The 27,840-nt window shown below is 36.0% G+C and overlaps 1 protein-coding gene across 2 annotated transcripts; it reads left to right on the plus strand.

Moving 5' to 3' along the window:
- Positions 1-129: 129 nt before the first annotated feature.
- Positions 130-27,840, plus strand: LOC140156634 (mitochondrial pyruvate carrier 2-like). Of its 2 annotated transcripts, none has more exons than XM_072179569.1 (6): positions 130-187; positions 7,991-8,195; positions 8,683-8,723; positions 9,347-9,431; positions 10,702-10,813; positions 13,121-13,881. In XM_072179569.1, exons 2-6 carry the CDS (start codon positions 8,012-8,014, stop codon positions 13,227-13,229), a joined length of 531 nt encoding a protein of 176 aa, XP_072035670.1. In that variant the 5' UTR covers positions 130-187; positions 7,991-8,011; the 3' UTR covers positions 13,230-13,881. The 2 variants fall into 2 exon arrangements, with proteins under 2 accessions (XP_072035670.1, XP_072035669.1); XM_072179568.1 differs by lacking the exons at positions 7,991-8,195; positions 8,683-8,723; positions 9,347-9,431; positions 10,702-10,813; positions 13,121-13,881 and adding exons at positions 20,382-20,587; positions 22,637-22,677; positions 23,633-23,717; positions 24,989-25,100; positions 26,591-27,840 and having other exon boundaries at positions 138-187.

The following is a 27,840-nucleotide window of genomic DNA, read 5'->3' on the forward strand; positions in this document are numbered from 1 at the left end:
TGAAGAATAGTGTTATTTTTTCATAAATATTCTTAGTATTTCAGAAGAGTAATCTTATGTTTTAATTTTATTTTTTAAATAATATCTAACTTACAACTAAAGTACTCTTATTTTACAAAAAGGTCAAAGTTCATGTTGTCACTTTTTCTGATCAGTCAGCCGGTGAAGAAAGCTTAAAATTTACGAGGTAAGATACTGATAAATTAAACAAGTTCTGATGATTTTTATACCGTAAACAACGCTTTTATAGCATATGGGAATGACACTTAAATGAGAGATGGTTTTGTTAAAAGAAAATTGTTGTTGATGCCACTTAAAAACGTCTCTAAAAACAAGCCTAACCGGCGATGAAATGTGACAACTTTTTAAGCTTACTCAGCCAGGATCAGCTTTACATCCATTTGCAATGACCTTTTGCAGTGCTCGATTTGGCGCAGTTCACGGCTGTTCGTTTCAACGCGAAAGTAGAAATTAGGTTTATCGCGCGTAGTCTTTTTACGCAGTCGTGTAAGAGGTAAAAGATCGCAGCGTAAATGAAGGTGCTCAGATGCGCTATAATATTTCCAGTAAATTCTTGGCCAAACTGGAACACTATAAACGCTAGTGGCTCCGCGATAAACACACGCGAATATAGCGCGGTACAGAAGAAAGCATACACGCGCCTTAAATTGCGTACACGCTTAGTATGTTACATGGACGCAACGCACATGTTCCAGTTTGGCCAAGAAATTACTGTAAATATTATAGGTACACTAACACAAAAACTCTTATAAAACACGTTTTTTACAGTAGGCCTATACAGACAAACTAAAGGCAGTAACTTTAAAAGGAGATTACAAATTCATTATTTACAATATATTTTCATTCGTTTTAGCTTGAATAATTTTGCGTAAAGGCTACTCCAAATGTACAAGTACAACAGGAACGATTTTTACTCAAATCTGCGCATACCTCCGATTGCGCCAAAACACTCAATGATTTTCAATAAATTGTGAAATGTGTAGTTATTTTCAATATTACAGAATAAATATATACCGATTGGTATAATTTATTCCGTTGAAATTACTTGTGCAAGATTTATTTCCACGGTATTACAGCCTTCTCAACGTGTACTAAAAATCGCATGTAAAAACTTCATCGCGCGCGCGACCGCGCGTGCATTCAATTTTCAAATAACAGGTTAAGATGGTCACCCGCGGATCACGGTGGATCATGTGGTGGTCATAGGTTAAAGTTTCACAAAAGAAGTTAAAAATTGTAATACCGATTATACCGGTAGGCCTACCAGGAATGAATCAGTGAGAAAATTGAATAAATACCTTTAAACGTTATATTTTACCCATGTTTTCTTTAAAATAACGGCAAGTGTGCAAATATCATAATAGGGGAGGGATTTATTATAATTAAAAGTTGCCTACAAATCCTTGTTGGATAAAGGAGTACCGTACCTATAGGCCCCAGGCCTACTATCTATAGAGAATATTACATCTCAAGTTGTAAGTTCTAAAAATCTATATATCAAAAATGCTATACTGGATTGTAGCCCCCCCCCCCCCTGTCACAATGACGAGGAAGGTTTAGGCTCATGCATGGAGGCCTAGGGCCTATTGCTTAAAAGTTCCGTTTTTTACGGACGTCAAAAAAATTTATAGGCCTGCTGTCGCTTTTATAAAAAATATATTGTTTCTCCGTTTAACATACCTATAATTCTCTGTAAAAGCAATAAAAAGCCATACATGCATATATAAAAACAATCATTAGGCCTATATAAAAGCAGAAACATATTTCTGCAAGCCTAAAACGGACACTTTCACTAGAGGAAGTTTTGGATGAGAAAATATTGATGAGAACATATTGATGAGAAACGGCCAAAATGGTAAGATTTTTTTAAATTGCTGTTGGTAGAGATTTAATTTTCTCACCGTGAGTGTCAGTGTGTGTCAATCATTATTTTCTCATTGAAACTAGTGAGATATGCTAGTCCCCAGTAAATTGGGCTTACCACAAACATTACTTTTTTCTCATCCAAAAAACATGAGAAAATTTACATTCTTTTCATTTTGGCCGTTTCTCATCAATCAATCAGATTTATTTTATTTCCATCAAAAATTACAACAAAATACAATAATTATAAAAAGTACAACACGATGGAGGAGGTACAACGATAAGCGAAGCCTGTAAATGCTGCACCCCCTGTATAATTAAATTACACAAATTAAAACAGAATTTACACAACAAAACGAGGATCTGTAGCCAAAAAATTTAAACACAAATATAATCAATCAATCAATTAAAATATAATATTGTACTATAATCATGAGTATTTAACATTAACATATAGCAAATTACAAACACTGATATAAAGCATAAAAGCAATGATAAACAACTTTGAGATGACATATTAAATGGAGGCAATGATTTAATAGAATGATTAACAGAAATATCACACTATAATAATGAAGCAAAACATGCTCATCAAAATGTCCGTTTTCTCATGAAAAACTTCCTGTAGGCTTCATGCATGCGCTTGAGCAATTTGTCCGTCGGGTTATGGGAAGATAATTGGAAGCGGAACAGGAAAATGGAAAAGGAAAAGAGAAGGAAGAAGAATATAACAGGAAATGAGAAGAGCGCCCAGGGGAAGAGCAGGGAAAGAGGAGGATAATATAAATATGAATAATAGAAATTAAAGTAGTGTTCCACCTATATAATAATAGTCTGAAATCGGCCTGTTTTTTTTTTTTTTAATGAGCTCACATCGCTAACCATTTTCAACAAAATTTGAACACCTGCATTTAGCGTCAGGACCAAATATATTCCGTGTTAAATTTGAAATTTGAAATAAATTCACAAATTTAGCCACTGACATGATGACTGAATTTGACAAAATTTGAGAAAAACACAAATTGGCCATAGGTACCAAAATTGACCTTTAATAAAAAAAAAAAAAGGCCTCATAGGCTTACCAGATGACCACAAAATCAGGCCATGCTCGCGATATACGAGCCAATATGGTGGCTTTGTAGACTGGTATAACGGCCCACACAATGCAAAGTTTCAGGGGCTATGTTAAACGCATTATTGAATTTCACTTTTATGCAAGTTTTCCCTGGCTCTAGATGGTAGGCCCTGCATTTTACTCAAAAATGTACTTTTTTTATGTGAAAATGTGGTATTTTTACCCCAAAACATTAAAAAATCAAGAAAAATATGTTGTAGGAAATCACCGATAATTACAAAATTATTTTAGATTTTAGCTTTAAATTCATTATTTTCCAATTTATTTGTACATGGATTTGTGAATTATTTCATCGAAAGAATCAGCGGTAAAGACACAAAAACATTTTTTATAGCCCCAGATGAAATTCCCGCCGTCTCGGAGAATTTCATTTTTTTTATTTCGAATTGCGCGGCAAAACACCGCTGACTAGTGCGTGCGTAGAAACCTAGTTTCTATGGACGAACAGCCGTGAGTTCACGGCGCATATATGAGTCGGGTTCTGTTCTATATAGGCTACAGTCATGACAGTTTCTGTCGGAGAAGGGCAGTTATTTACATTTTGAGAGTGCACTGTGTTAACACGGTCAGGAAGTGGGATTCTAATTGGCTGTTTCAATCGTCTGTCAATCATAATAACAGACAGATAATCTAATGACTGATTACGTTGGTCGGCGCAGATCGGTGCTCTTGAAGGGAACACAAAGCTCTGCGTATACGCCCATATTAGCAGGGCGCTCGCGTCAATCTTACTTTTTTGACCTGCGTTCTGCGTAAATCCGCATGGCGTTTGATGATGATGCAGGCGATCGAGTACTCATTAAGCTTTTACCTACTAAATGTAGATTCAGATCGGTTGGCAACTGTGCGAAAGTTCTGACTTTGCAAAAGCCTGTATAGTAGTATAATTTATTATTTACGGTATTTTATTTGTTCGTTATTTATTCAGGAAAATTCCATCAATACAAAAGTACTGGTCTCCCTGGAAGGTCTGATAACATACATAACATTCATATTTAGACTTTTAGTTACGGTAATACTGTTGCTATTTTTAAAGTTAATCCTCAGACAAAAGGTGTACATACGTGCGGAGCGCAGGGCTGTTCTGTCATGTATTGAGTGTGACAGTCACACATTCAAGCACTTTCTCACGCTCTCGCCAAAGTAATAAAATCTCACGACAAGGTAGTAAATGTCACGCCAAGGTTGTAAAATAGCACAAAATGTCACGCATCGTAAAAATAAATAGTTGGCCCTATCCCCTTTTTAGATTCTCGAGCTGCCTGGCTGAAATAATTATGGGGCAAATTGGACAATTGCAGTCGGCAAACCATAATTCCGTCCCAGTACGCCAGTTCGCCAGTTCGACAGTGTCTCAGATCACACCAAGCAATTCCAAAAAGTTGACAGCCCTGCGAGTGCGAGCGTTGTGTACTTAGCAGAATCTCCCACCTCCAGTGACCTTAGCGACCGGCTGCTAAAATAAATTACAAAGAGAAACCTAATATGCCAAAGGTCATAAAGTCGTAGATGATCGCATCTACGGATTCTACACACTTGTTACACAGTCAATTTATGATATGATCATGATGATGTACTATAGGGCCTACATTGGTTTGCATCAAATTCAGTAGTTCAGCACCACAAGCATGCCAACAAACCGCCATTGTACGCGTGAGTGCATGCTTTCACCACTCTGCGCAATTAACTTTATGCACGAAATAAGCACATGTACGTACTGTATGTCACAGCCAATCTTCAGGTGAACCAAAGAATAGCTAACATTGTGCTGTGAACTAATAGTTGAATCACTGTCACCTGTCAAAACTTGACCTCACCAAATGCATGATTGAAATAACTGTATACATGTACATACGTGTACCTTTCGGACTATCTAATCAAGTTGTAATTTGTATTCACACTTACAATAATTTACTTTTCATCACATAGAAACTAGTTGTGCTTTCCATCAACTTTACGTTCAGTTTCTACCACATCTTGTTTCTGACGTCTGTGATCAAATTGTTGTTTTTACAATAAATTGTAATCATTGAGATCATCAGAACCCATGTTAATATTAAGGCTACCGTATATTCATTTCATTAACCGGCCAGGGTGCTTAACAACATCATTTTGGGCGGGCGCTTATTTTTGACATTGTTTTTTAAATACATAATTGTGTGAAAATGAATTTAGCAAACAATGCAATAAAAATTGTTGTTTCTAAAATCATTTTCAGGTGGTATTTAGTATTTCATCAGTACAGAAGGTTTGGGTGTGTAAATTCAAAAACCTGGGTGTGTAAATTACAGATTTGTGTATAGGCCATGTGGGCAAAACTGGGTGTGTATTTACAAATTAAGGTGTGTAAAACACTCCCTACACAGCTGGCTGCATAAGCCTTTGGTCTTGTTTGAACTACAATTGTGTAAGTTCGAACAAATAGTAGAAAGATTAAAACATTCAACTGCACTCACCAAGCCACCTAGTTGACATGCTCCCAGAATTTCTATACTGAGAAAGTGTGGGCAAAGCAGACGAAAATTTGCAATTTAGTTTAAATACCTACATGTAAGAAGAAATGTTTCATACATTGAGTCATTTGCTTTAGTACAGTGTAATTCAATCCAGGCCTTCGGGAGTATCACACTAAAAGAATTCTAAAGACATAAATTGATAATTGAACTTTTAACAAACTGTAAATATGAAATTGACACTAATTGTAATTTGAAAATAATTGTAATGTAATCATTTTTGACTTTTTTTGGGAATGTTGTAACTGTAATCATTGTAATAGATGAATTTGATGTAATTGTAACTGACTTTAGTAAATGTAATGTAATTGACCACATTCAAATTAACCGATGTGTTGTGATGGTTGCTATTGGTATAATTCATTGCAAGATGCAGAAGTAAAATACAACTTACAAGCCTTAGTTCATTCCAAACGTTGTGTATTTTTACTATTTTTGATGTAAAAGAGTGACACAAACCGCCATACAAGCTTCAAACACTCGGATGGTGACTAACACAGTGGCGTGCACAGCACATTGAAAGTGGGGGAGGGCAGGTTGTTCAGTTAACCCCGAATGGAGTCTGATTAGGAGCAAATTTTGATGTTTTTAACATTTCCCCGAATGACCAACAAAAGTGGGGCCATGCCCCCCCTTTGCACACGCCACTGGACTAACAACGTTAACTTCCAGTGCCAGCTGGTCATTTATCACATAGCACTAGCGCTCGATGGACACCTGATTTTATGACAATTTTCACTATATGTTAATGATATGTGATTGACACCATTCTACGTAATGTGTGGTGCAATTTAGAGATGGCGATTTCATCAAAAAACATGACATTTCTCCGAGAAATTTCTCTTTCGCATTCCCGCTCATCTGATCATCTTTTAACGGAAGTGATGTGGATTTTATGAAGGTACGTTTCTTGTTTTCCAATTATTAACTTGTTGTTTTTAAAGTCAAAAAGATTGTAGGAGAATAGCTGATTTCAATTATTTTTTTAACCCCATGAGAACTACCTGCCGATTGGCCAAAAAGAAGTTTTCACTATCAATTGGACCAATCAGCAACATTGTTAGAATAATTTCACTATGCAAAAAAATTGGGGTGAATTATTTGCAAAGCTCCATTCTGATTGTTGATTAAAGTGAAGATATCAATATTAGATCGGCAGGTAGTGCTCAGGGAGTTAAAAAGTATATGGAATAAGTTTATGTAGGGCAGTAGGCCTAACCTTTAAGTGTACAGTTTAAGTAAGTAACTTCAGTTTTTAAATGACCTTTAAATAACCCATAATTTAAATAAAATCTTAACAAAAGGTACAAAAACCATAACATTTGCACAGTATTGTCAACCTTAATACTAGGCAGGCATGTATTAGAAGATCTAGACCAGACCATGGATTCATAACACAATTATGCCTTGCTTACACCAAGTGTGATTGGGCTATTCCAGTTAATATCCTTACACCCCATATGGATGACCTGACATTAATCTCCCACACAGGGAGTGTGGATTTCAAATGGATAAATCTGAATGGGTGATTTCATTTGAAGTCTGAACCCCCTGTGTGGGAGATTAAGGTCATGTTTTCTATAGGGGGTGTATGTATTTCATCTGGAATAGCCAATTTGTGCATGGCACAAAATACAGTAGCAAAACCTTGGCACAAATCTAGAAGCATTTAGATAATTAGTTTGATGTGAGGGAGGATACCTAAATTCAAGAATAAAAAGGTTTGCCTCTTTGCCGTTTTAAGTAATATTCTGCATGCTTATTTTCAGCACAGCTTATGTTTTCAAGGTTTTTATTTGTTTGTTTAATTTAAAATAAATAAATTAATAATTAATTCAATTACCTAACCTAATTAATAAAAAATAATTAAATAAATTACTAAAAAACAATTATTAGTCCACAGGAAAGAAAATAAAAAAATCCACAGGGAAAAATCGATGCAACTTCCATTAGATGTAAGTAAATGAACCATAAGAGTTGCTCGTCCTTTGGAGGGGAGATAAAGCTGTCAGTGCAGAGAGCTACAATATTTTGTGAATACTCTTTACCCAATAAGTCTATTATAGAATTAGAAATGTGCAGTTTGATTACTTATGAAATGCTGGTTTAGATTCAGCAGATTGTGATGTACCGAAGTTGACAGGATTTTTGTATCAAGCAGCAACAAACCAACAAAAAAAACCACCCAAAACGTCCTGTTTTATGTGCCCGACCGACCCAAAATTTGCATTTTTGTAGATTTTTTAAAATTTGGATAAAATCATGTAAAATTGGCTGTTCTATGGCCAAAAATGTTTGAATTCAGAACATTTTCAAAATATGTTTGCAAAAAATCATTAAACTATTGCCAGATTTTTAAAGCTTTCGTTCATATTTTAGGGTAATTTTAGCTCCTTTTGCAGTAAAAACAGGTTTATTATTTTCATCGTCTTAATAAAAAATATGTTTTTATCAACAGACAACAGTGAGTGACAACAAAATGACTACCAGCACTTCTGGCAGACATTGCACAATTTTAGTCCGCCGGTTTTCATGTGGTAGTAGGTGTTATACTAGTGGGCATAGTGCTCCAACAACAAAATCACCTCGCTTTGCCAAATTGGATGCAAAGATCGAGAAGATTCTTCCACTAAAACTGAAAGCTTTATGGAACCATGAAGCCGGTGAGTAACTGAATACTACATATAAGAAAAGAATAAAATAACCAAGTGAATGAATTTGAATAATTAATATCAAAGCAAAATAATTATTTCAAAATAGGTTTTATAATGCACAGTAAACAAGTCTCGTTATATCTGATCCAGCTAATGCACTTACCTGCACTGGGGATACAAAGCAATCAATAAGGCGCTAGCTAGACTCTGGTGCATAGGGGTACAAGTTTGAAGGGTACATATTCGAGCCCCGGCAGTATCGTTAGTTTGCTTTCATGAAAAATTTAGTTACCTTGAAATTCTCCTGGTAGTCCTTGCCATGAACTTCCCTGCTATAATTGTTACAAAAACTCCTGGCTGTAAAGCCAATTTTGATGAGAAAAATGGGGGATGAGGCTGCCGATCAGGTCAAGGACCTTAAATCAGTCATTTTAAAGCTAATGATATTGGGTTTTTTTATGGCTAGTAAATACATAATATTTTAATTACTTCACAGGTTTGAAAACAATTTTCTTTTGGGCACCATCATGGAAATGGGTAAGTGAATGAATATAAGTAACCCATTGCATCAAAATAGGGCTGTCAGCCCTCACCCATTTGGTATGAATCTCACACATTTTCGTACATTTGGGCACTTTTGGCAGTTTTGGGTAGTAAAATCCCAGGCATAGAATGTGAAAACAATTCTTTTGTCCCTCGCATTACGTTTTTAGATTCTTGAACGCCCTGCCAACAAAGATAATGGGTTAGTGATTAACCATTTAGTCAGCAAACAATACCAGTGTGCCCCTATGTGACAATATCTCATGCCAAATGCTGCACTCCCTTGGCTATCCCACAGAGTACATCCATGGTCAAGTTCAGGCCCGTAGCGACACACCCCCACCCCCAAAGTGACAAAAGTATACAAAAAGTCCCAAAATTTAAGAATTTGCGAGTGTAGTGAGCCAAAAAATTGGGTTTTTCAAGCTTTTTTGGTCAAAAAAGGTCAAAATTTGGGAAAAAAGTCCACTTTTCACAAAATTGCCCCCCCCCAGAAAAAAAGTTAACTTTTTCAAAATCGGCACCACCTCCCTCAAAAAAATCAAATTCTGGCTATGGGCCTGGTTAAGTTCATGTAATACATTATTGATATGTATGTATTGTTTGCTACATTGCAGGTTTTGGTATTCGCAGGTCTTGCTGATTATGCTAGGCCTCCAGAAAAACTCAGTCTTCAGCAATCCGGGGCACTAGCTGCAACTGGTACGTACTCTAGATATTAGAAATATTTAATAAGTTAACAATAAGTTCATACCTAACTTAAGGTGAAACAGAGTATACTTTAGTTCAATGAATTTGAGAATGTAATCTAATATTGGATTTACAATATTAAATTCATAGTTTTTTTCTTAGTTCTGTAACTATAATTTGGTTCATCTCAAGAAGTTCGTTAGTGACGTACGTGCGTATTTCGCTTGCAGCAGTATTGAATAGAGCACGTAAAGTTAAAGGCCCTGAGCGTACACGCACACGTGCGGTTTCGTGAGCACGCTTGCAGCGCAACTGTGAAAGAGCATTAATGTCACTACAAAACTTGAGGTGAACCAAATTATATGAGGTCTAGGCCCCCTTCCCCACAGAGATTTGGTTTAAAGAGGTGCAAGTTTTGATCCAATGTTATGCTACAACTACAAAAAGACTAATTTAACACAGAAAATACCACAAAATTGTTAATTAGAAGAGATGTGATTGCATTTTTAGGCCATCTCTTAAACTAATATTACACTTGCACAATAAGTTCAGCCACCTGACCAAGGCCAATGTTCATTTTGATGAAATGGATCTGTTGAGGTTTTCAAATGCTATTGTCAATACACATTTTTCTCCATTAAAAACCCATTAGGTGAGCCAGATTGCCTACCCTATTTGTATCTATAATCATGCATAATCCTGAAAGTTGGATTACTCCCAATTCACAAGTCAGTTTATCCCCATCCCACCTCTTCCACCCCTGGTTGGTAGGCCTACACATATACCACTATAGTGTGTCTATTCTCAAGTTCAGAGTAATGCCATGTTGGATTAGTAGTGGAAGATTCTAATCAGTACGTTTACGCAGTTGCGTCACCAGCATATGGACATATCTCCTTTCCATGTGTGAGTATACCCCAGGTACGCAGTTCAAATCTGCTACTGCAAAATCCAACATGGCATTACTCTCAACTTAAAACAAGACACTATACAGTTTGCCCTTTTTGAAGTACAAAGTAAAGTACGCTGTAAATTACGCAGTTTCTACGCGCCATGATGTCAAAAGGAATTAGGACGCTGCTAGCCACACACAAATACATGAGCTTCTTAATACGCGACGCACAATACGCTAACGCAAAATGAGGGTACCTTACTTCATAAGTTGACCAATATTGGCCACCAATGTATGTATACCAGATGGCCCTCAGATCCTTAAAACGTTTACCACCTGTGCCTGAATAAGAACTAGATTTTGTTTTTGCTATTTTGTGTTTTCATACAGGTATCGTATGGTCCAGATATTCATTAGCCATTGTGCCAAAGAATTGGAATCTATTCAGCGTCAATGTCTTTGTGGGTTTCACAGGATGTATGCAACTTGTAAGGATCTCTCTGTAAGTAGACAGTGATATAAACATCTACCAAAAAGTAATTACCCCCTTTATTATGAGATAATAACTCAAAATCTATGCATCAAAATATAAAATTTAAATAGCAAAAGGAATCCCAGTTTTGTTTTGCAAATTTTGACGCCTCATTTGTCTTAATAGCCCAAATTTTGTTGCCATGGTGACCCTTTGAATGAAAAAGAACCCCCATTCAAAAGTTGCACCTAAACCCGTTGAAAATGTCGCTTTTGTCGTCACTGGTCACCGCGGGTCATCTCATGTAGAGAATGTAATGGCACACTGACTTGAGTAGCTTTTTCATGCAACTTTTGAAAATGCATCTTATTCATTCAAAGAGTCACCATGTCTACAAACTTTGAGCTATCCAGACAAATGAGGTATCAAAATTTGAAGAATTAACCTGGGTTTGTTTTTGCTATTTCAATTTTTAAATATGGTGCATAGATTTTGAGTTTTGTATCGTAATTAAGAGGGGTAATTACTTTTTGGTAGGCGTTGTTGTACTCTAATCTTGTATGCCATTTTACACCCTGATATGGCAGATTGGGCAGATTTCATTGGGCACATCCTCAAATCGCTAGCGTTAAATCAAAGTGCTGGCATGCACACGCTTAAAGACGCCGCATAGATGTGCGAGCGAAACAGCTGCTACATCAGGGTGGAAAATTGTGTAGTGAGGTTAATGCATTTCATAGTCACAATATCAAATCTATACCAAGGATTCTCGAGTACTAATATACTTCAGGATAAGCCACACGTTTGCTCAAATGAAGTCAGTCGTACACTTCAATGCGCGTTCATGCATGTGATGGCTTGCGCTGTGGAAGAGGTGATGCATGTTTACGTCATCGTTTCAAAAACAATTAAATGGCGAAAAAAGACGAACATTTGGTTGTTTATTTCCATTACTATCATATTGTGAAAAACCAAGTAGCTGAGAAGTTAGCTCAATATGCTAGGAAAATATTATCTGCGATGACCCCATGTTGACTTTGGCTAAATCAGCTGTATTTTTGCTGGAAAGAGACGTAAAATAGCACTCGACATCCGCCATCTTGGATAAATTTGGTGTACTGAAAATGCCCAGCAACTGTAAATCAAATACGGGATTGTCAATTAAATACGGAGAAATAAGTATGTTTGACTATTGAAGCTGTACGCACAACATTTGTAATGCACATGTATGTAACTTTTAAGCTAAGTAGCTCTAAGCATTACTCTGTGTACTGAAAATGCCTAGCAACTGTCACTCAAACTGCCGATGTGTTAATCAAACTGCCGTAAAGTGACTTCACTTTTTATACAGGGTTTGAATACAAGTGTCACGGCCCTGTCTATACCTAATACAATAGAGGGTAGAATCAAAAAGTACCGACTCCGTCACGTCAGTGCCACTCATGGTGGCCACTTAATGTACCTCCTGAATATTTCGCTTTGCACCCGTCAAACTTCAATTCAAATCTCTTGGCTGTTTGCATTATTTGTGTAACACATTGTGTTAAAAACGTTTGCTTAGCAATGCATGCTCAAACCTTTGAAATGTCCAAGCTAAAAGATGGCAGATTTACCATAGCGTTACGTATGGTGCAATTTAGAATCGGTAATCTTTGAGTACCGGTATGATATCTTTGGTATTCACATACATACAAGGGCAGTGTGTTGATCATCTTGCTGTGCAACTCCATTCATTCATTAATTTCATTCGGCTGCAAAGCAGGCGACTACAATGTACTCGATTTGAAGCCAAGGTGGTAAAAAGTTGTTGAAGTCCCCTATCAGGTTTTGCACACACGATAAGTAGGATGTTCTTTGCCTTCCAGGTCTTCTTTTACCATGTAATCGGGTGCAGAGAGCATATCTTCTGCATGGTTCCTCTTCCTGCATCCTCAGGATATGCCCCAGGAATCTTAGTTGTCATGATTTAACAGAGATGATAAGAGGCACAGTATTGGTGATGGTATAGATCCTTTCATTACTAACATGGTCAGTGCACTTTTTCAGTTGCTTTGCAACTGCATACAAGAACTAACTTCACTACCAAGCTCAAAATGCAACAAAGTGTACACTGCTTGTGTACACAGGGGTCCAACCGATTTTGGAAAAGATATCATGATTTTTGAAATTGGCTAAAGTCATGGAATTTTGATTTTAGTCACGGGTATGCCAGAAAATAGTAAAAAGTTACGGACAGGTCATAGAATTCTTTTCATAAGAAAAGTGAGAATATGATTTAAAGTACAAAGAAAAAGCAGAAAATGATTTTTTGATCAACATTTTATTTTTTCACTATAGATATCACAGAGAATTGAGACTTCAAGAGCATGATGAAGACTTGGATCCTACAGCTGACAGTGGCATTTTCCTTCCACCCGATGTAGCACCCCAGCAACCATACTTCTAACTTTTACTTCATGCTGATGTAGCCACCTCAACTTTTGTTGGTCGGTTCTTGAAACTAGGGTCGTAGACTATGACATGTGTATGTCATGCATTAGACTACTAATTCTATTTTAATACCTACATTGCTTGTCATCTGAGTGACCATTGAGTAGGACTTATGACTGTAGTAAGTGTATCACTGAGTTTTGTGAACTGACCTCAACATAGTGATGGCCCCGGGTGAGCCAACATCTACTCAAATAGAAGAGAATAGTTTTCTGGAAGAGGTTCATTTGGATAGTTCAATGTTCAATTTGTAGATTAAGTTCTATAAAATATATCCATGTACAATGTACTCACATTTTATGGAGACTCGACGTTTCGAAACCTACTCGTCTGGTTTCCTTGTCATGAGTGATGACTTGATCCAGCAACACTGGTAGTGTTTCTAGAAGATGTAGACTAGGAAACCAGACGAGTAGGTTTCAAAACGTCGAGTTTCCATAAAATAAATGTCAAGATTCAGTAAGGTACAGATCTACATGTATCATGTTTGTAGTCTCCTTTAATGATTTTGACATCCTGAATTGTAACGCACAAAGTTTTTTAACGGTTTCTTCACAGTTCTGAAGTCTTTTAAAACATGTGATACAGTAGAGAGATATTTATTTATTTATTTATTTATCATTATTATGATCAGCTCATAATCGGCAGGCCTTATAACATCGCGAATTAATATCTATATATTTTATTTCGAGAATTATCTTGTGACATCTTGCCAGAAGCATCACAAATTATTTGTTGATGTCTGATATGTTGTCTATTTTCTTTAACAAGCGCAATAGAGACCAGCCATGTCAACTATGACACTTTTAATGTGGATCTACTTTTCGGCATTAAAAGCCTACTAATTCTCACCGATTATGAGCTGATTAAACTGTATATTATAATATCCTATACTAGATGAGCAAAACATAAACTCTGAAAAGTGTGTAGCATCAGGTTGTTCTAGGCAAGCACAGGTCAGCACAGGCCCGGGAATCAATGCTGACTAAGAAAGGATTATTTTTAGTGTGGAGAAACCAAGGCTCCCAAATCAAACAGAAAAATCAATTTGACCCAGGTTTTTTCTGGGTCAGACTTGATTTTTCAGTCTGATTCCACTGTTTTTCCATGTGATCCAGGTTAGCTCTGGGAAACATTGGGGGTAAAGCAACTTATGAGGGGAAAACAATTAACGAAAATGGTCAAAAAAAGGTCTAAAAAGTACCCTAAAAGGCATAGAAATTTTAAATATCAGGGCTGCCAGCATCCGGGGGAGGGCAAGACTTCTCACTTGGGAGCAGCTGATATACATGTAGATATGGCAGTGTGTATGACTGTGTGGTGTTATGACAGTCTGATTGTGAGCATATACTCTGATCAGCTCATAATACATTGTAGGTGGGACATCGTGTATTTATATAGAATGGCGTGCACACAGCAGGAAGCAGCACCTACATGAGCTTTGCTTTGTGTATTGCGTGACTAACGCAACAGTAACAAAAACCAAATAATTTTTGCCTATTAGGAGCTGATCATAGTATAGGTGATGGTGTTTTGCATATTTTGTGTGGGAATTTTAGGGTTGTTCATGTACACACTGGATCATAAGCATTGTGGGACAGTTTTTGCAGTTTTGGGACACTTTGTCCTTTGACCTATTGGGAAAATTCAGAAAAATTGTTTTTTGTGCGTACAAAATATAATCAAAAATGTTTTACAAGAATGAAAACAAACCCCAAAAAACATTATTATTGAATAAATTAATTATTTAAATATATTTAATGATAAATATTATGACAATAATAAATTAATTAATAATAATTACAGCAATTTCCCCGATATGTCAGAGGTCAGAGTCTCCCAAACCTGCTCTCAAAAACCGGAAGTTTGAATGGCGATTGAGCTTATTATGTACTTATTATAGCTTGTGCAATGTATTTATTATTTCATAATGAGTGCTTTTTCAATATTTACCCTTAATTTATTTGTATATAATAATTGTAACTGTTATTTTGTGTAAAAAATATGTAATTTGGCTTCAGGCCACAATGATATTTTTACTAAAATTGAATCGAGTTGAATTTGACCAGTGCAATGACATCCCAGTATACACTGAAGGCTGGCGACAATTGAACACAAATAACCATGACGTCTTTGCACCACACAATCAGCACCTGGAAATTTTGAATATCCCGTGTTGTGCTGTTTTATTAGTTTTATATGGTCAATATGAGTTATTCTTAAATGAAGCCATGTGATTCATACTTGATAATTATTTTTCTTTAACATATAAGGCAAAAAGTTGCGATTGCCGGAGACTTCCTTTAATTTGAAAAATTCTTCAATATATATCATCATTTGCATCACATTTCTATACAAAATACTGAAATGAAGAAAATCAATATTGAAACTCTTTTAAACTCTAAGTCTGGTGCTAATTTGGTAAGCAATTTGCTGTCGAAGTGACTTAATAATCGGACTAACTACCATAGCAATAGGGTCAAACAATTTTTGAATATATCGCGCTGCACTACAAACAGGTTGACTCATCACCTGTGTATGTCTGCGATCATAGATTGAATACAATACCGATCAGCTTGATATGGTTCAATGCAGGGGTACCGCATGAATGTACTAGTGAAGTGCGATATGTTCAAAAATTGTTTTACCCTATTGCTATGGTAGTTAATCCGATTATTGTATCACTTCGACGGCGAATATAATGTCCATGTAAACTGTTACATATTCAAATCTAATCTATCATGAGAAAGGACAGTGTGCAATATATGATTAGAAATAGTTACAACTTTAATAATTAACAGCAAAAAATACAAAAGAGTGCAATCCAATATCAAATCAATCATGTTGATACACATTTGCATTATATTTGCAGGCTTTGAGTTTTAAGGTGTGCGAGTGCAACACTTGTGGAGGGCTCGCCTTAAGGTGCCCATCAGATATAAAATATCAGCTTATAAAATCTGCCAGACTTCTTCACAAGTGCAGTTTATAGCACACCTGGCAGATTGCCTTAACATTTCAAAGAGTGCAATTTATTGCATGCCTGTCATATAGATGTAGAACAGTATGTGATGCAAGCCTGGTATCCTTTCAACATCTGATCGTAAATTATGTGTAGCTTGTTTTCGTTTTTTTCTTTCCCGTTTTTTTCCTGGTTTTAATGATTTTTGAATGCAAATATTACAACAAAAAAAGCAACACACAAAAAGCGGCCGCAAGAAAGCAATACGCACACTACTGGAAACAAGCTTGTTTCTTTTATTGGCCAAACTGCAATTTGTCTAAAATTGTAGTATTCCAATTTATGCAGTAATATTTTATGATTAGTTGTGTCAAGCATTTTAGATAAATCTAGGAAAATCCCAAGTGTGGTTTTGTTGTTTTATACCAGTTGCTAATCGTATCTATTAAGTGTAAATTGTTTTTTAGTTTATTCTTGTTTTATTGAGGGTAACAACTTCAGTGACCAGCACTGCTTTCCAAGCAGGCCCTCAGTCAATTACAAAACATAATATAAGGCCAAAAAAATAAACAAGTTTGTTTCCTGTAGTAGCGCATTTTGTTTTTTTTGACGGCTTTTTTTAGCATATTTAGATTTTTTTTTCACTTTTGAAAAAAAAAATTGCAAAAAATAATATAAAACACTACTGGAGTAAACATCACACATTTTTTTAATTCTTTAATCTGCAGGTTGAAATGGGATCATAAATATTCTTGAATATGAGAAATATTTTTTTGTGTGTGTGTCGGAGAAACTCACTGTAAATTTCCATTCCAATTTGCAGCAAAAAAGGTTTTGTTTTTTTTTCATTTGAAGACATAGATTATATAAAAAAAAAAACGCATTTCGCATTTGACTTTTTTGACCTGCTACAGGAAACAAACATGTTTTTTTTTTGCCTAATATTAAGTATAATAGTACACAATTGGACTATCCTATCCATACATCCCCAAAGGAAGACATGATCTTGATCTCCTACACAGGGGCATAGATTTTGAATGGAGTCACCCATCCAGGTAACCTCATTTGAAATTCACACTCCTGTGAGAGATTAAAGTCATGTCTTCCATAGGGTGTATGGATATCAACTGGAATAGCCCGTTGCCATGAATGTAGAGTGGTTTGATTTGAATCTGTATTGCTTATATTCAATATGTTGAAATTATTGATATAACACATCAAGCATTAAACCTTTGGATGGTAAATATGGTAAGACCATCTAGTCTATACTTTGAACACATGTGGGTATCTTTTTATATATGAATTGGTATTTCGAAGGTTAAGCTCAGTTGGTACAACACCTGTAGACATTGTTAATTAAAATGGATATGAAAGGTATGTACTACAATTTTATTTGAAATTCTCATTCCCAATAGCATTGTGACCAACACTTTTGTTTTTGGTCAAACTTACATTATGATTTTCCTTAATTTCTTACATAACATACTAATATGCAAGGTTTTTGCATGTATACACTGTGTGTTGATCCATTTATCCAGATTGTTGAGATTAATTGTGACAGTTATTTGTGACGTGTCATGTCAAAAGCAGACACTTTTGGGCAGGTTATCAATTTTGAGGTTTTTACATATCTTAAATAAAGAGATATTTTGCTCCACAATGCCGTTTTCCCCAATGAAATCGGACATTCCTAAGCGAAGATATTGAGTTCGTAAGTTATGGTATTATAAAATTGGAAATTGAGATATCAGCCTTTAAAGATATTATTGACAATGTTGAGAGCATGAATTACCTTGAAAAATGTCTCAAAAAATACAAGATACCAGTTAAATTCTGGTCTGAAACTATCAGACAATATTTTTAACATTAATAACATCACAAATTCGCAACAAACCTAAATTGTGAAAAAATAACCCCTGGGCAGATTTTTACAATCATGCCCAAAAGTGTTAGCTTTTGATATGACACGTCACATTTAATATATTTGAAATTGCAGTTTAACATATAGTGTGATATTTTTGTATTTTTATATTCAATGCAAATAAAGTTTGGTTAGGCGATTAAAAAATCCCTGTTCTACAGGTGGGTGGACGTTTTGGTAATGGCTGGTTATTTTTTTAAACAAATGATTCTAAAAATCACCAAAATCTTTAAATAAGTTGCATTTTTTGCTACAAATTCAATCCACTAATGGCAAAAAATGGTCATTTTTTTAAATCCCAAAACGGAAAATGTGGGTCGTAGAACTGGGTTTTTTTGTCGCCTTATCAGTATTATAAAAACAATTGTAGATTATATTGTATGCTTTTAATGTGTGTGGTATGCAGCATGGTGTGCTATAGTGTAGGTTTGTAGAAATGTAGTGACTTATTACAATAATAAAGAATCGCATAGAGTGTTCTACCTATAGACCTGTAAAATACCAACACTGAAAAAGGTACCTTTAAATGAGGAAAAATCTCTGTGTGAAAACCAGTGTTGCTGAAGTCTTCTCTTTTCAGAGCCCTGCTGACATTTTGTCAAAAAATACTTGGAGACTTGGTTCAAATATATAAAAAACAGAAATGCACTTCAGGGACATGCACCAGGGGAAAGGTAATGTTTCCTAACAGCATGCCAAAAAAATTACTTGCCTCCTCTCGGATCGCAGTTCACTGGACCCACTACTTCATCGTAGAAGGTTCTGTTTTCAGTTCCAAAAAATTTAGTACTCTTCCTCTTTTATTTTAAGCCCCAGTCATACTCCTGATCAGTAGTCACCTCTTCAGCACTCAGCAGTAGTTGCCTTCTTTAGTTTCCTAAGATGCACATAATTTTAACAGAGTGATGAATGAATTGTAGCAACTAAACGCAGACCCCGTACGCAGGATTTCATTTGGGGGGGTGCTGCTGATTTTGAAAAGGTGGACTTTTTTCCGGGGGGGGGGGCAATTTTGTGAAAAGTGGACTTTCATCCCAATATGAATAAAGCGTAAAAAACCTTTTTTTTTTCTTGCTACACTCGCAAAATCTGAAATTTTGGGACTTTTTGTATACTTTTTCAAATTTGGGAGGGTACATCACCCCTGTGTACGGGCCTAACTAAACGTGTGGTTAAGAGCTCAAACCTCTTTTGAATGAGTTTGTAAATAAATTACCAAGTGGTTTCAAAGAGTGTTGAATGAATTGCAACATAAGGGCTAATAACCATGATAACTTGATCTTTTGAATGTGTTCCACAATTTCCTAAAAACCCTATTAATTTTCATAACTTGCATAGAGTGTTGAATGATTTGGAACATTTAAAACAGTAAGTATTGTACGAGTTCAACCCGGTTTTAAATCTGTTCCTCAATTTCCTAACTAATTTAACATACAATATTGAATGAATTGCAATAACTAAACCACCCTAGATAGTAGGCAATATCAGTGAATTATTATTATTATCAATATTAAAATTATTGGCAGTGAAGGACAAGCCAATAAACAGTTATTGGTTATTTTTTTCATATGAAAAAAAATTGCAAACAGGTGTTCATAAATATAAAGCACTGTTGGATTGCATGTTGCTACAAGTATCCATATGGACAAACATTGACCAAAATGTGACATTGAGCTATTCCATGTAAAATCCACACTAACCCCTGTGGAAGATTTAATTCAAGTCTTCCACAGAGGGAGTATGAGTTTTGAATTGAATAGAAAATTGGGTAACTTCCATTTGAAATACTCACTCCAGTTGTGGAAGATATAAGTAAAGCCATAATACAGGAGGAGTATGAGTTTCAAAATGATTAACCCGACCAATTACATTTGAAAAACATACTCCTCCTTTGGAAGATATTTCCAAAATCTTCCACAGGGGTAGTGTGGATTTCAACTGGAATAGCCAATTTTACGGTATGCTCATTGTTGTTTTTGGTCTTATCACTTTTTAGCACACCAATTTCGTTTACAAAAAATGTAAAATTCTTGATTTTTGATGATTGTTTAGACATTCTGTAAGTAGATTCACTGATAGTATCAGTACCTCCTCATTCAATGTAGGCTATGTGTTTAATTGTTGTGCTGTTATATTTTATATTTGAATGAAAATAAAAGATGAATGAATGAATGAATGAATAAAAGGACTTATATCACATTTTGATATTTTGTTCTCATTTGCAGGTGGTGATTTCCATCTCAATCCTTCGCCATGGCAACCAGCAGACAAGTGTCATTGGTGTTCCGTCGGTTTCTATGGGGTCAACGAAACTATTCAACAGGTGAAATAAAAACTGCTACAACTAAAGTTTCCCGATTTGCTGAAATAGATGCAAGGATAGAAAAGGCTCTGCCGCCAAAAATAAAAGCCTTATGGAACCACCCTGCAGGTTAGTTTCATTATTCCTCATTATTCCAGACAGTTATTACTGATTTAAGTTGATCATTTTTGGTAAATAATAACAAAATTGATATTATGGCTGTAACAGACTACCATATTCATTCTCATTAAGCACCACCATTTAAGTCATCTTTAAGGTTAAATGCAATTGATTTTCAAGGCTTGATTCCAGAGGGGCGTAAGTTAATAATGGAAACAGCCATGCAGAAAAGAATGAACTCACGCGTAAAATAGTGTATCAATCTGAACTAGGGCCGCCACGGACAAACCGCGGCTCGTGAGTCATCCTATATGTTGCAGGGATAGGTAGAGGCGACCATGATAGGACCATATGGGCTGATGGGGGGTGATTGTGGGCAGCCGTTTTGCAATTTTCCTTTGGATTTTCTAAATTTTCAATTTTTAAAATTATCCTGAATGATATCTGTCGTGAAATAAATCAATGCTTCCCATGCTATAATAGGCCTAGTAGGCCTATTTATACCCTGATTATGCAATATATAGGCCTACAACAATAACTACAACAACAATAACAAAACCAACAACCAATATTTTGTTAATCGAATTTGTAAAAATATATTCATAGGCAGCGCCTATTAGACTAGAATAGCCTAAAAATTCCTGAATTATATAATGAAAAAAAACGGGCAAAAACAATCAATCGCTGCAGTCAGAAAGAAAGCAACGAACAAGAAAAAGGAAAAAAAGTGAGAGAAAAATAAAATAAAATAAACGGAATGGACCACGTAGGGACTCGAACACGTACCAAATTTTCCAGCAAAAAATATAGTATTATATAGTCGAACGTATAAGTCCGGCGCGCTAACCGATTGAGCAACTGAAGGGACATGTGAAATCGATTGATCTCAAACTGACTATTATGGAATAGTGCGTAAACAGGCTCTTATGATAAACACGCTCATTACCGCTGTAAATGTCGGAGGTATCGATGGCGAAAAACCTCGCGTTTTTTGCAAAAGTAGCTTAAATTTGGAGTGAAATTCAAATGGTAAAGTAAGCGACAGACATTGGAGAAATAATGTAGGCAGTTAGAAATCAAAATTAACGTCCCACAATCCAGATATCGATAATGTTACATAACAGTGTTTTGTGGTACAAGATTCTCGAAAATTGTTCCCAAAAACGGGCTAATAAAATTTAATCGGTACTGTAATTGGTTCTTCCCCATGGCAACATTATTTCTTTGGTCGATTTGTAGTACAATGCAAAAAGGAGAAAACAATCACTCGGCGTGGTTTTATACGGAGCGAAAATTTGAAAAAACTGCATGGAGCGCGTTTTTGATCTTGTGAACATGGTGCGTAAAAATGATTTAAACGAAGGATTTTCAAACGGATTCTAAAAATTTGTATAAACACACAAAAATAATGTAAAGATACATCCATGCACCAACATTTGACTCACTGCGATATTTCATTGCTGAGAAAATGCGGTTTTAGAGAACAACTTTATACGTCTTTTATACGTTTTTTATACGTTTCTTTGTATAACCTTAATGGGGCTTATTTTTTTCATTGTACAAAATACTCACGCCAGGCTAAACCCTTACATAACAACTGTGACTAAAATAAAAATCATATTTATGGAATTAAGAGAAGATACATCATGGCTACCATAGATTGTAATTTTGTTGAGCGACGCTCACTATTATGCAATGAAATACTAGTACAAGCTTATAATCTTATAATTATTTCTGGTGAAATACGCACAAATAGCCATTGAAGTTTGGTAGGTAAAGTTTCCAAGTTGTAATGCCTTCTAAATGTGCCACAAACCAGAAACTTCCGGGGCCTTTGCCCCCGGCCCCTACCAGGCGCCCTGGAGCGGCCACCTTGACCGCTGGCCATTGTTTGTATTGTCTCCGGGTAACTTCCAGATTTTTTAGAAATCCTTAATCACACCCCTGATTTAGGTCAAGAAACTCTTAATCTAATCTCAGCTGCCACTGATGAAGGAGGTGTAACATTTGTATTCATGTTGTAAAACCTAAATGTCTCTATTTCCTCCTTTATTACAGGATTAAAAACTATTCATTTCTGGGCTCCATCATGGAAATGGGTAAGCTTAACAATTACATTGTAATAGAGATCATCTGGTTATTAGATCAAAATTAATAAGTAGATAGGCTTTCATAGGAGATCATAATATGTTATAGTATTTCTACTTCACCAGGACCTGTTATGAAAACCACTTTTTTCTTTTGATAAGTTAAGCTGCATTTACTTGATTGTTTTTGCAGAAAAGCAATTCTCACGCATGCTCAGCTTTCTGTTTTCAGATCATTGAGTTGAAAAACGATGTCGCTTAATTGCGAGTTGAAGAAATTTCAACATTTGAGCGATGTCGCTTGACACATATATGCATCAACCGATCATTTCCTACTAAACTGCTCCCATTATTTACCTTTAATTAATTTACCTCTCTCGATCATTAACTTTTGGAGATGAATTCATTCAAAGCAATAATTATTGACAGAAATGGATGTTCTCAAAACTTGGAATCTGTTTTGGTGATATCCTTTCATACATGGTAGTTAGAATTATACCCACCTTTAATGGATACATGTAATGCAGAAAAGTTTTTTCTAAAAATAGTTTAAGCCAACTAAATAAGTACAGTAGAGAGTGAAGTTGTAGAAAATATGCAAAGTCATACTGTAGAATTCCATCTACAAGCATTTATGCCTCTAAATGAGGGTTTTTTTGACGAAAGAGAAGAAAAGCATACACTCTCCACAAAAACATTATTTGTAGTTTGAGCAGCTATATTAATGATACAGGTGGCTGTACAAACATGTATTATTATAAGACCAATCTATTGTAATGTTTTTTGTGGAGGGCGTCTGCCATCAAAAACAAAACCTTGTTTAGAGGTATATGCTTTTAAATGGAATTCTATTGTACATTGTGTATTTCTTTTAAAATAGCTACAATTCTACATCCTTAGTTTTGACTGGCTAATTTGTATTAAGTTGTTCAAGATACATTACTGCGTACTATCTTTTATCTTATAGTGTTTAGTATTTGCTGGAATGGCAGATTACACAAGACCAGCTGAGAAACTGAGTTGGCGTCAATCCGCTGCATTAGCAGCTACAGGTTAGTGCAAACTTATTTAATAGAAAAACCAGCCACTCAGCCTTAGGTATAATTGGGCTACTTAGCAATCACTTGCCACTACTCCAAAAACCATGCTGCTACTTGCCTAAAATTGGGCTACTTATGACATATTTTCCTTTCAATTTAGCCAAATTATAAAGGTTTTGAGTCTCTGAAGCTCCAAATTGCAATAACAATTGATTTTGTGATCATTTATTGACTTCTCATTAAGTACTGGACACAATTAATATATGCGAGGATCGGAGAAATTAGCTTGAGAAATTGTGATTTAAATGACGTTTTGGGGGCTCAAGCAAACTTAGGTAGTGCAGTGGTTAAGACTCTGGTAGTGCAGTGGTTAAGACTCTGGACCGGTAATCCAGCGATTTTTCTCTCTCTCAAAATTGTCAAATGTCAGTTTGCTAGAGCCCTCAATACGTCATTTATTTTGAATGATATAATTTATAGTTGCCCCAAAATGATAAGTCTATCAAGACGGACCCTCAACAGTGCTCTCAACCAAGCTGAGTGAAGAACCTTCTACATTCATCTTAAACCCTCAGTAATGCAGGTCATTATAATATTATACATGTAGTGACGTGTATAAGATGAGTTGATAAGTTAACACCAAATATATACCGTGTGTCATAAGTCTGTTCCTCCCCCATAGCAAAACCATTTTAACATGCTTTAAATTAAACTTACACAATTAATTTGATATTAATTTGTTACTGGTTATTGTTTTGGATTAATATAAATGTCACTTAGCAATTTATTTGAAGGTGTTGTCTTTTTATGGTCCATATAACCTCCGAAAGTCTCCAAACCTCGGTTATTGTTGTTTTTCCATTGAAAATCAAGGTTTGCAGACCTTTAAATCTGCCATAACATACAAAATTAGCTCTAAAATTCTAGAACAACGGCCGACATATTTTTTTTCGCTGCAATGAGCCTTAAGGTTCATTGCAGCTAGTAGCCCAAAGGCAAATAAACATTGGGGGTACTTCCATATTGAGGTTATGCTCCAGGGAAAGTCAGAATATAGGCGGAACGGACTTTCGACACACGGTATAGTATGTAAAGCCACCCACCACCATAGGAAGTAACACCATGCTCATACTGTGCTTGCCAATTACACCATTACTACCAATGTACAGGCATCACTTGAACTTCATTTGCATATCCAAGTTGAAAATCATGAAACTATTTGTTTTCTCTTTCAGGTATTATATGGTCTTGTTAATCTGTTTGTTTGATGTTTGCTCTTTCAGGTGTTATATGGTCTCGCTACTCGATGGTTGTTGTACCCAAGAATTGGAATTTGTTTAGTGTTAACTTGTTTTTAGCATTGACTGGGATTATGCAATTATCAAGAATCTATTTGTAAGTAGCTAGAAAATGGCGAAAAATTACGTACTTTTACAAGGCAAAAAGCAACTGTTCTAGGCATTGTTGACATGGTACCTTCGCGAAAGAAAATGTCCTACTTTTGAGATGGTTTGTATGTTTGAAGGTGCAAAATTAACAACAAGGCGCTGGGTTTTACTGCCGCGTTCAGCAACTCATCATCATCACGGCACTTGTAAACAAACTGTGCACGAGTTTGATTGACAGATGACGTCAGATGCAAACTAGTCTTTTTATCTCTGTCTTCAATTATAGTGTGTCTCGTTAAGTTGAGTGTAACGCCATGTTGGATTTCACAGTGAATCAGTGCGTTTATGCTGTTGTTTCGCCAGTGTACATACAAATTGCCATTCTATGTTCCCCCACGGGATTAGGTCAGCGTGTGCGATTCGAATCTGCCACCATTAAATCCAACGTGGTGTTATTCCTCAACTGGAGATGAGACAGACTATATACTGAATCAAGACTTTCCCACTCTGACCTCTTTGGTAGCTACAGCCTACACTACACGGATGGAAAGCTAAGAAGACTAATTACTAGCACTGAATAAAATGAATATTAAATCTGTTCATCTGGACTTACTATTTTTGATAGCGACAGTATCGCGTCTCATCCAAGACGCATCATCAGGCTGACTGACCAGGTTGTTGACTATTGACCTGTGGCGTACTTGATGGTATGATGTCACAGGGAGTCGCCGGGTAGTTTCGGATTGCTGCGTCGTAGGTCCTTGACAGGTTGTGGCGAAGTCCCCCTCCTCTGTTGAGCGAAGGTTCCTCCCGCCGGACATGTATTGCCTCCTTAACTCCTCTTTCAAACCACTTATGTTCTCTATCGAACACTAGCACATCCTTGTCCTCAAAAGAATGATTGGCAAATTTGAGGTGCGTATAAACTGCAGAATCGTTCAAACCTGTAGAACTGGGTCTACGGTGCTGATACATACGCTTGTGCAAGGGTTGTTTAGTCTCCCCTATATAGGAGTCCTCACAGTCAGAGTCTTTGCACTGGATGGCATAAACAATATTACTTTGTTTATTGCGGGGGGGTTTGTCCTTGGGATGCACTAGTTTCTGTCTCAAAGTATTGCCCGGTTTCAAGGAGGCGGGGATGTTGTGTTTCGAATATTCGCTTAAGCTTCTCCGAAACCCCAGCAATGTATGGGATGGTGATGTTCCTTGGACGAGTGCTCCTTGTGGCAGAGGAATCAGACAAGATGGATTTTGATTTCTCGCAAGGTTTGAGAGCAAAGAAAAGATACTAGCAATTGTAATTGCCAACATGCTAGGGATTTTTTAATGGTAGAGCACTAAACTTGCAATTGTCAGAGGTCATTTATTCAAATCCTATTTCAGACAACTTTTCATAGCTCCTTCTTTAGTATACCAAGAAATGAAATGCAGAAATTGCTATTCACAAGCTATACTAATGTTAAATTTTCTTTTCATTAATTTGTTTTTTCCCAGATATAACAAAAGTTTGGAGAATAAATCAAAAGATGATGAAAGCCCAGAACCTATTATGGGCCCCAGGATAGGAGATGATAAAGATGATGGTGTCAACTTTGGACCACCAGTAGTCACAGACCCTGGAGAAGGATTTGGACCTCCTGGAACTGGTCCGCCAAGTACAAAATAATGTGTTTGTACAGTATGAGGGTTTAGAGGAAGAAGACCCTTTCTACAATAGCTGCCATATAGACATATTTACCATTTCTGCATTCTATATTATACACATCTAAATAATGACACCTGGCAGCTATTGCAGATAGGGCATTGGGCTATTCCATTTAAAATCCACACTACCCCTGTGGAAGATTTAACTAATGTCTTCCTCGAAGGGAGTATGAGTTTCAAATAGGATAAACAATTCGGTAGCTTCCATTTGAATTACTCACTCCAGTCGTGGAAGATATAGGTAAAGTCACAATACAGAGGGAGTATGGGTTTCAAAATGATTAACCCTGACCAATTTACATTTGAAAAACTTACTCCCCTTATGGAACATATTTCCAAATTCTTCCACAGGGGTAGTGTGGATTTCAACTGGAATAGTCCATTCTGGTCCTAAACCCTCGGTTATATCTGAATTAAACTATTTTGCATCTTTTTGTTCATACCAAAGTAAAGCCTCAATTTTCATAATTATGTTTGTACAGACTGTATATGCATCCCTCAGAATTGATAGTATTACACAGCATATTAATTATTATTATGTGTGCAACCAAAATACCTTGCAACTTTTTGGAAAAGTGCTATTTAATTCTACAAGTAATGAATTGTGCTATTACATTTGCCTTGGAAATCTAATATTTATAATAAAATCATGAGCAATTGTTAAAAATCAATGCAAGACACAACTGTGTGAAGAGGCTTTAATAATTGGTATGATTATTTATGTCAGGCTTCCCAGTGGTACAAATATATTGATGTATTGTGTAGTTTCTTTGAAGTATCCAGAGATGACTATATATTATATAATCAAAAAAATATTGTCACCACACATCACCATGTTCACGGCACTCACACCATTACAACACTACAGCAAGTACAGTGAGACAGCCCCAGCCCATGGAAGATTTTACTTGAAGAAGAATTTGTGACAATTCTGTTTAGAAGAGATCAAGGATAACACAGCTCTGTATAAAAAAGACCTAGAATACAAGCAGAGTGTGAAAGAACTATACTCTCGAAAAGTATCAGTTCCAATACTTGAA

The sequence above is a fragment of the Amphiura filiformis genome, chromosome 7 (assembly GCF_039555335.1).
Source record: "Amphiura filiformis chromosome 7, Afil_fr2py, whole genome shotgun sequence".
Lineage (NCBI taxonomy): Eukaryota > Metazoa > Echinodermata > Ophiuroidea > Amphilepidida > Amphiuridae > Amphiura > Amphiura filiformis.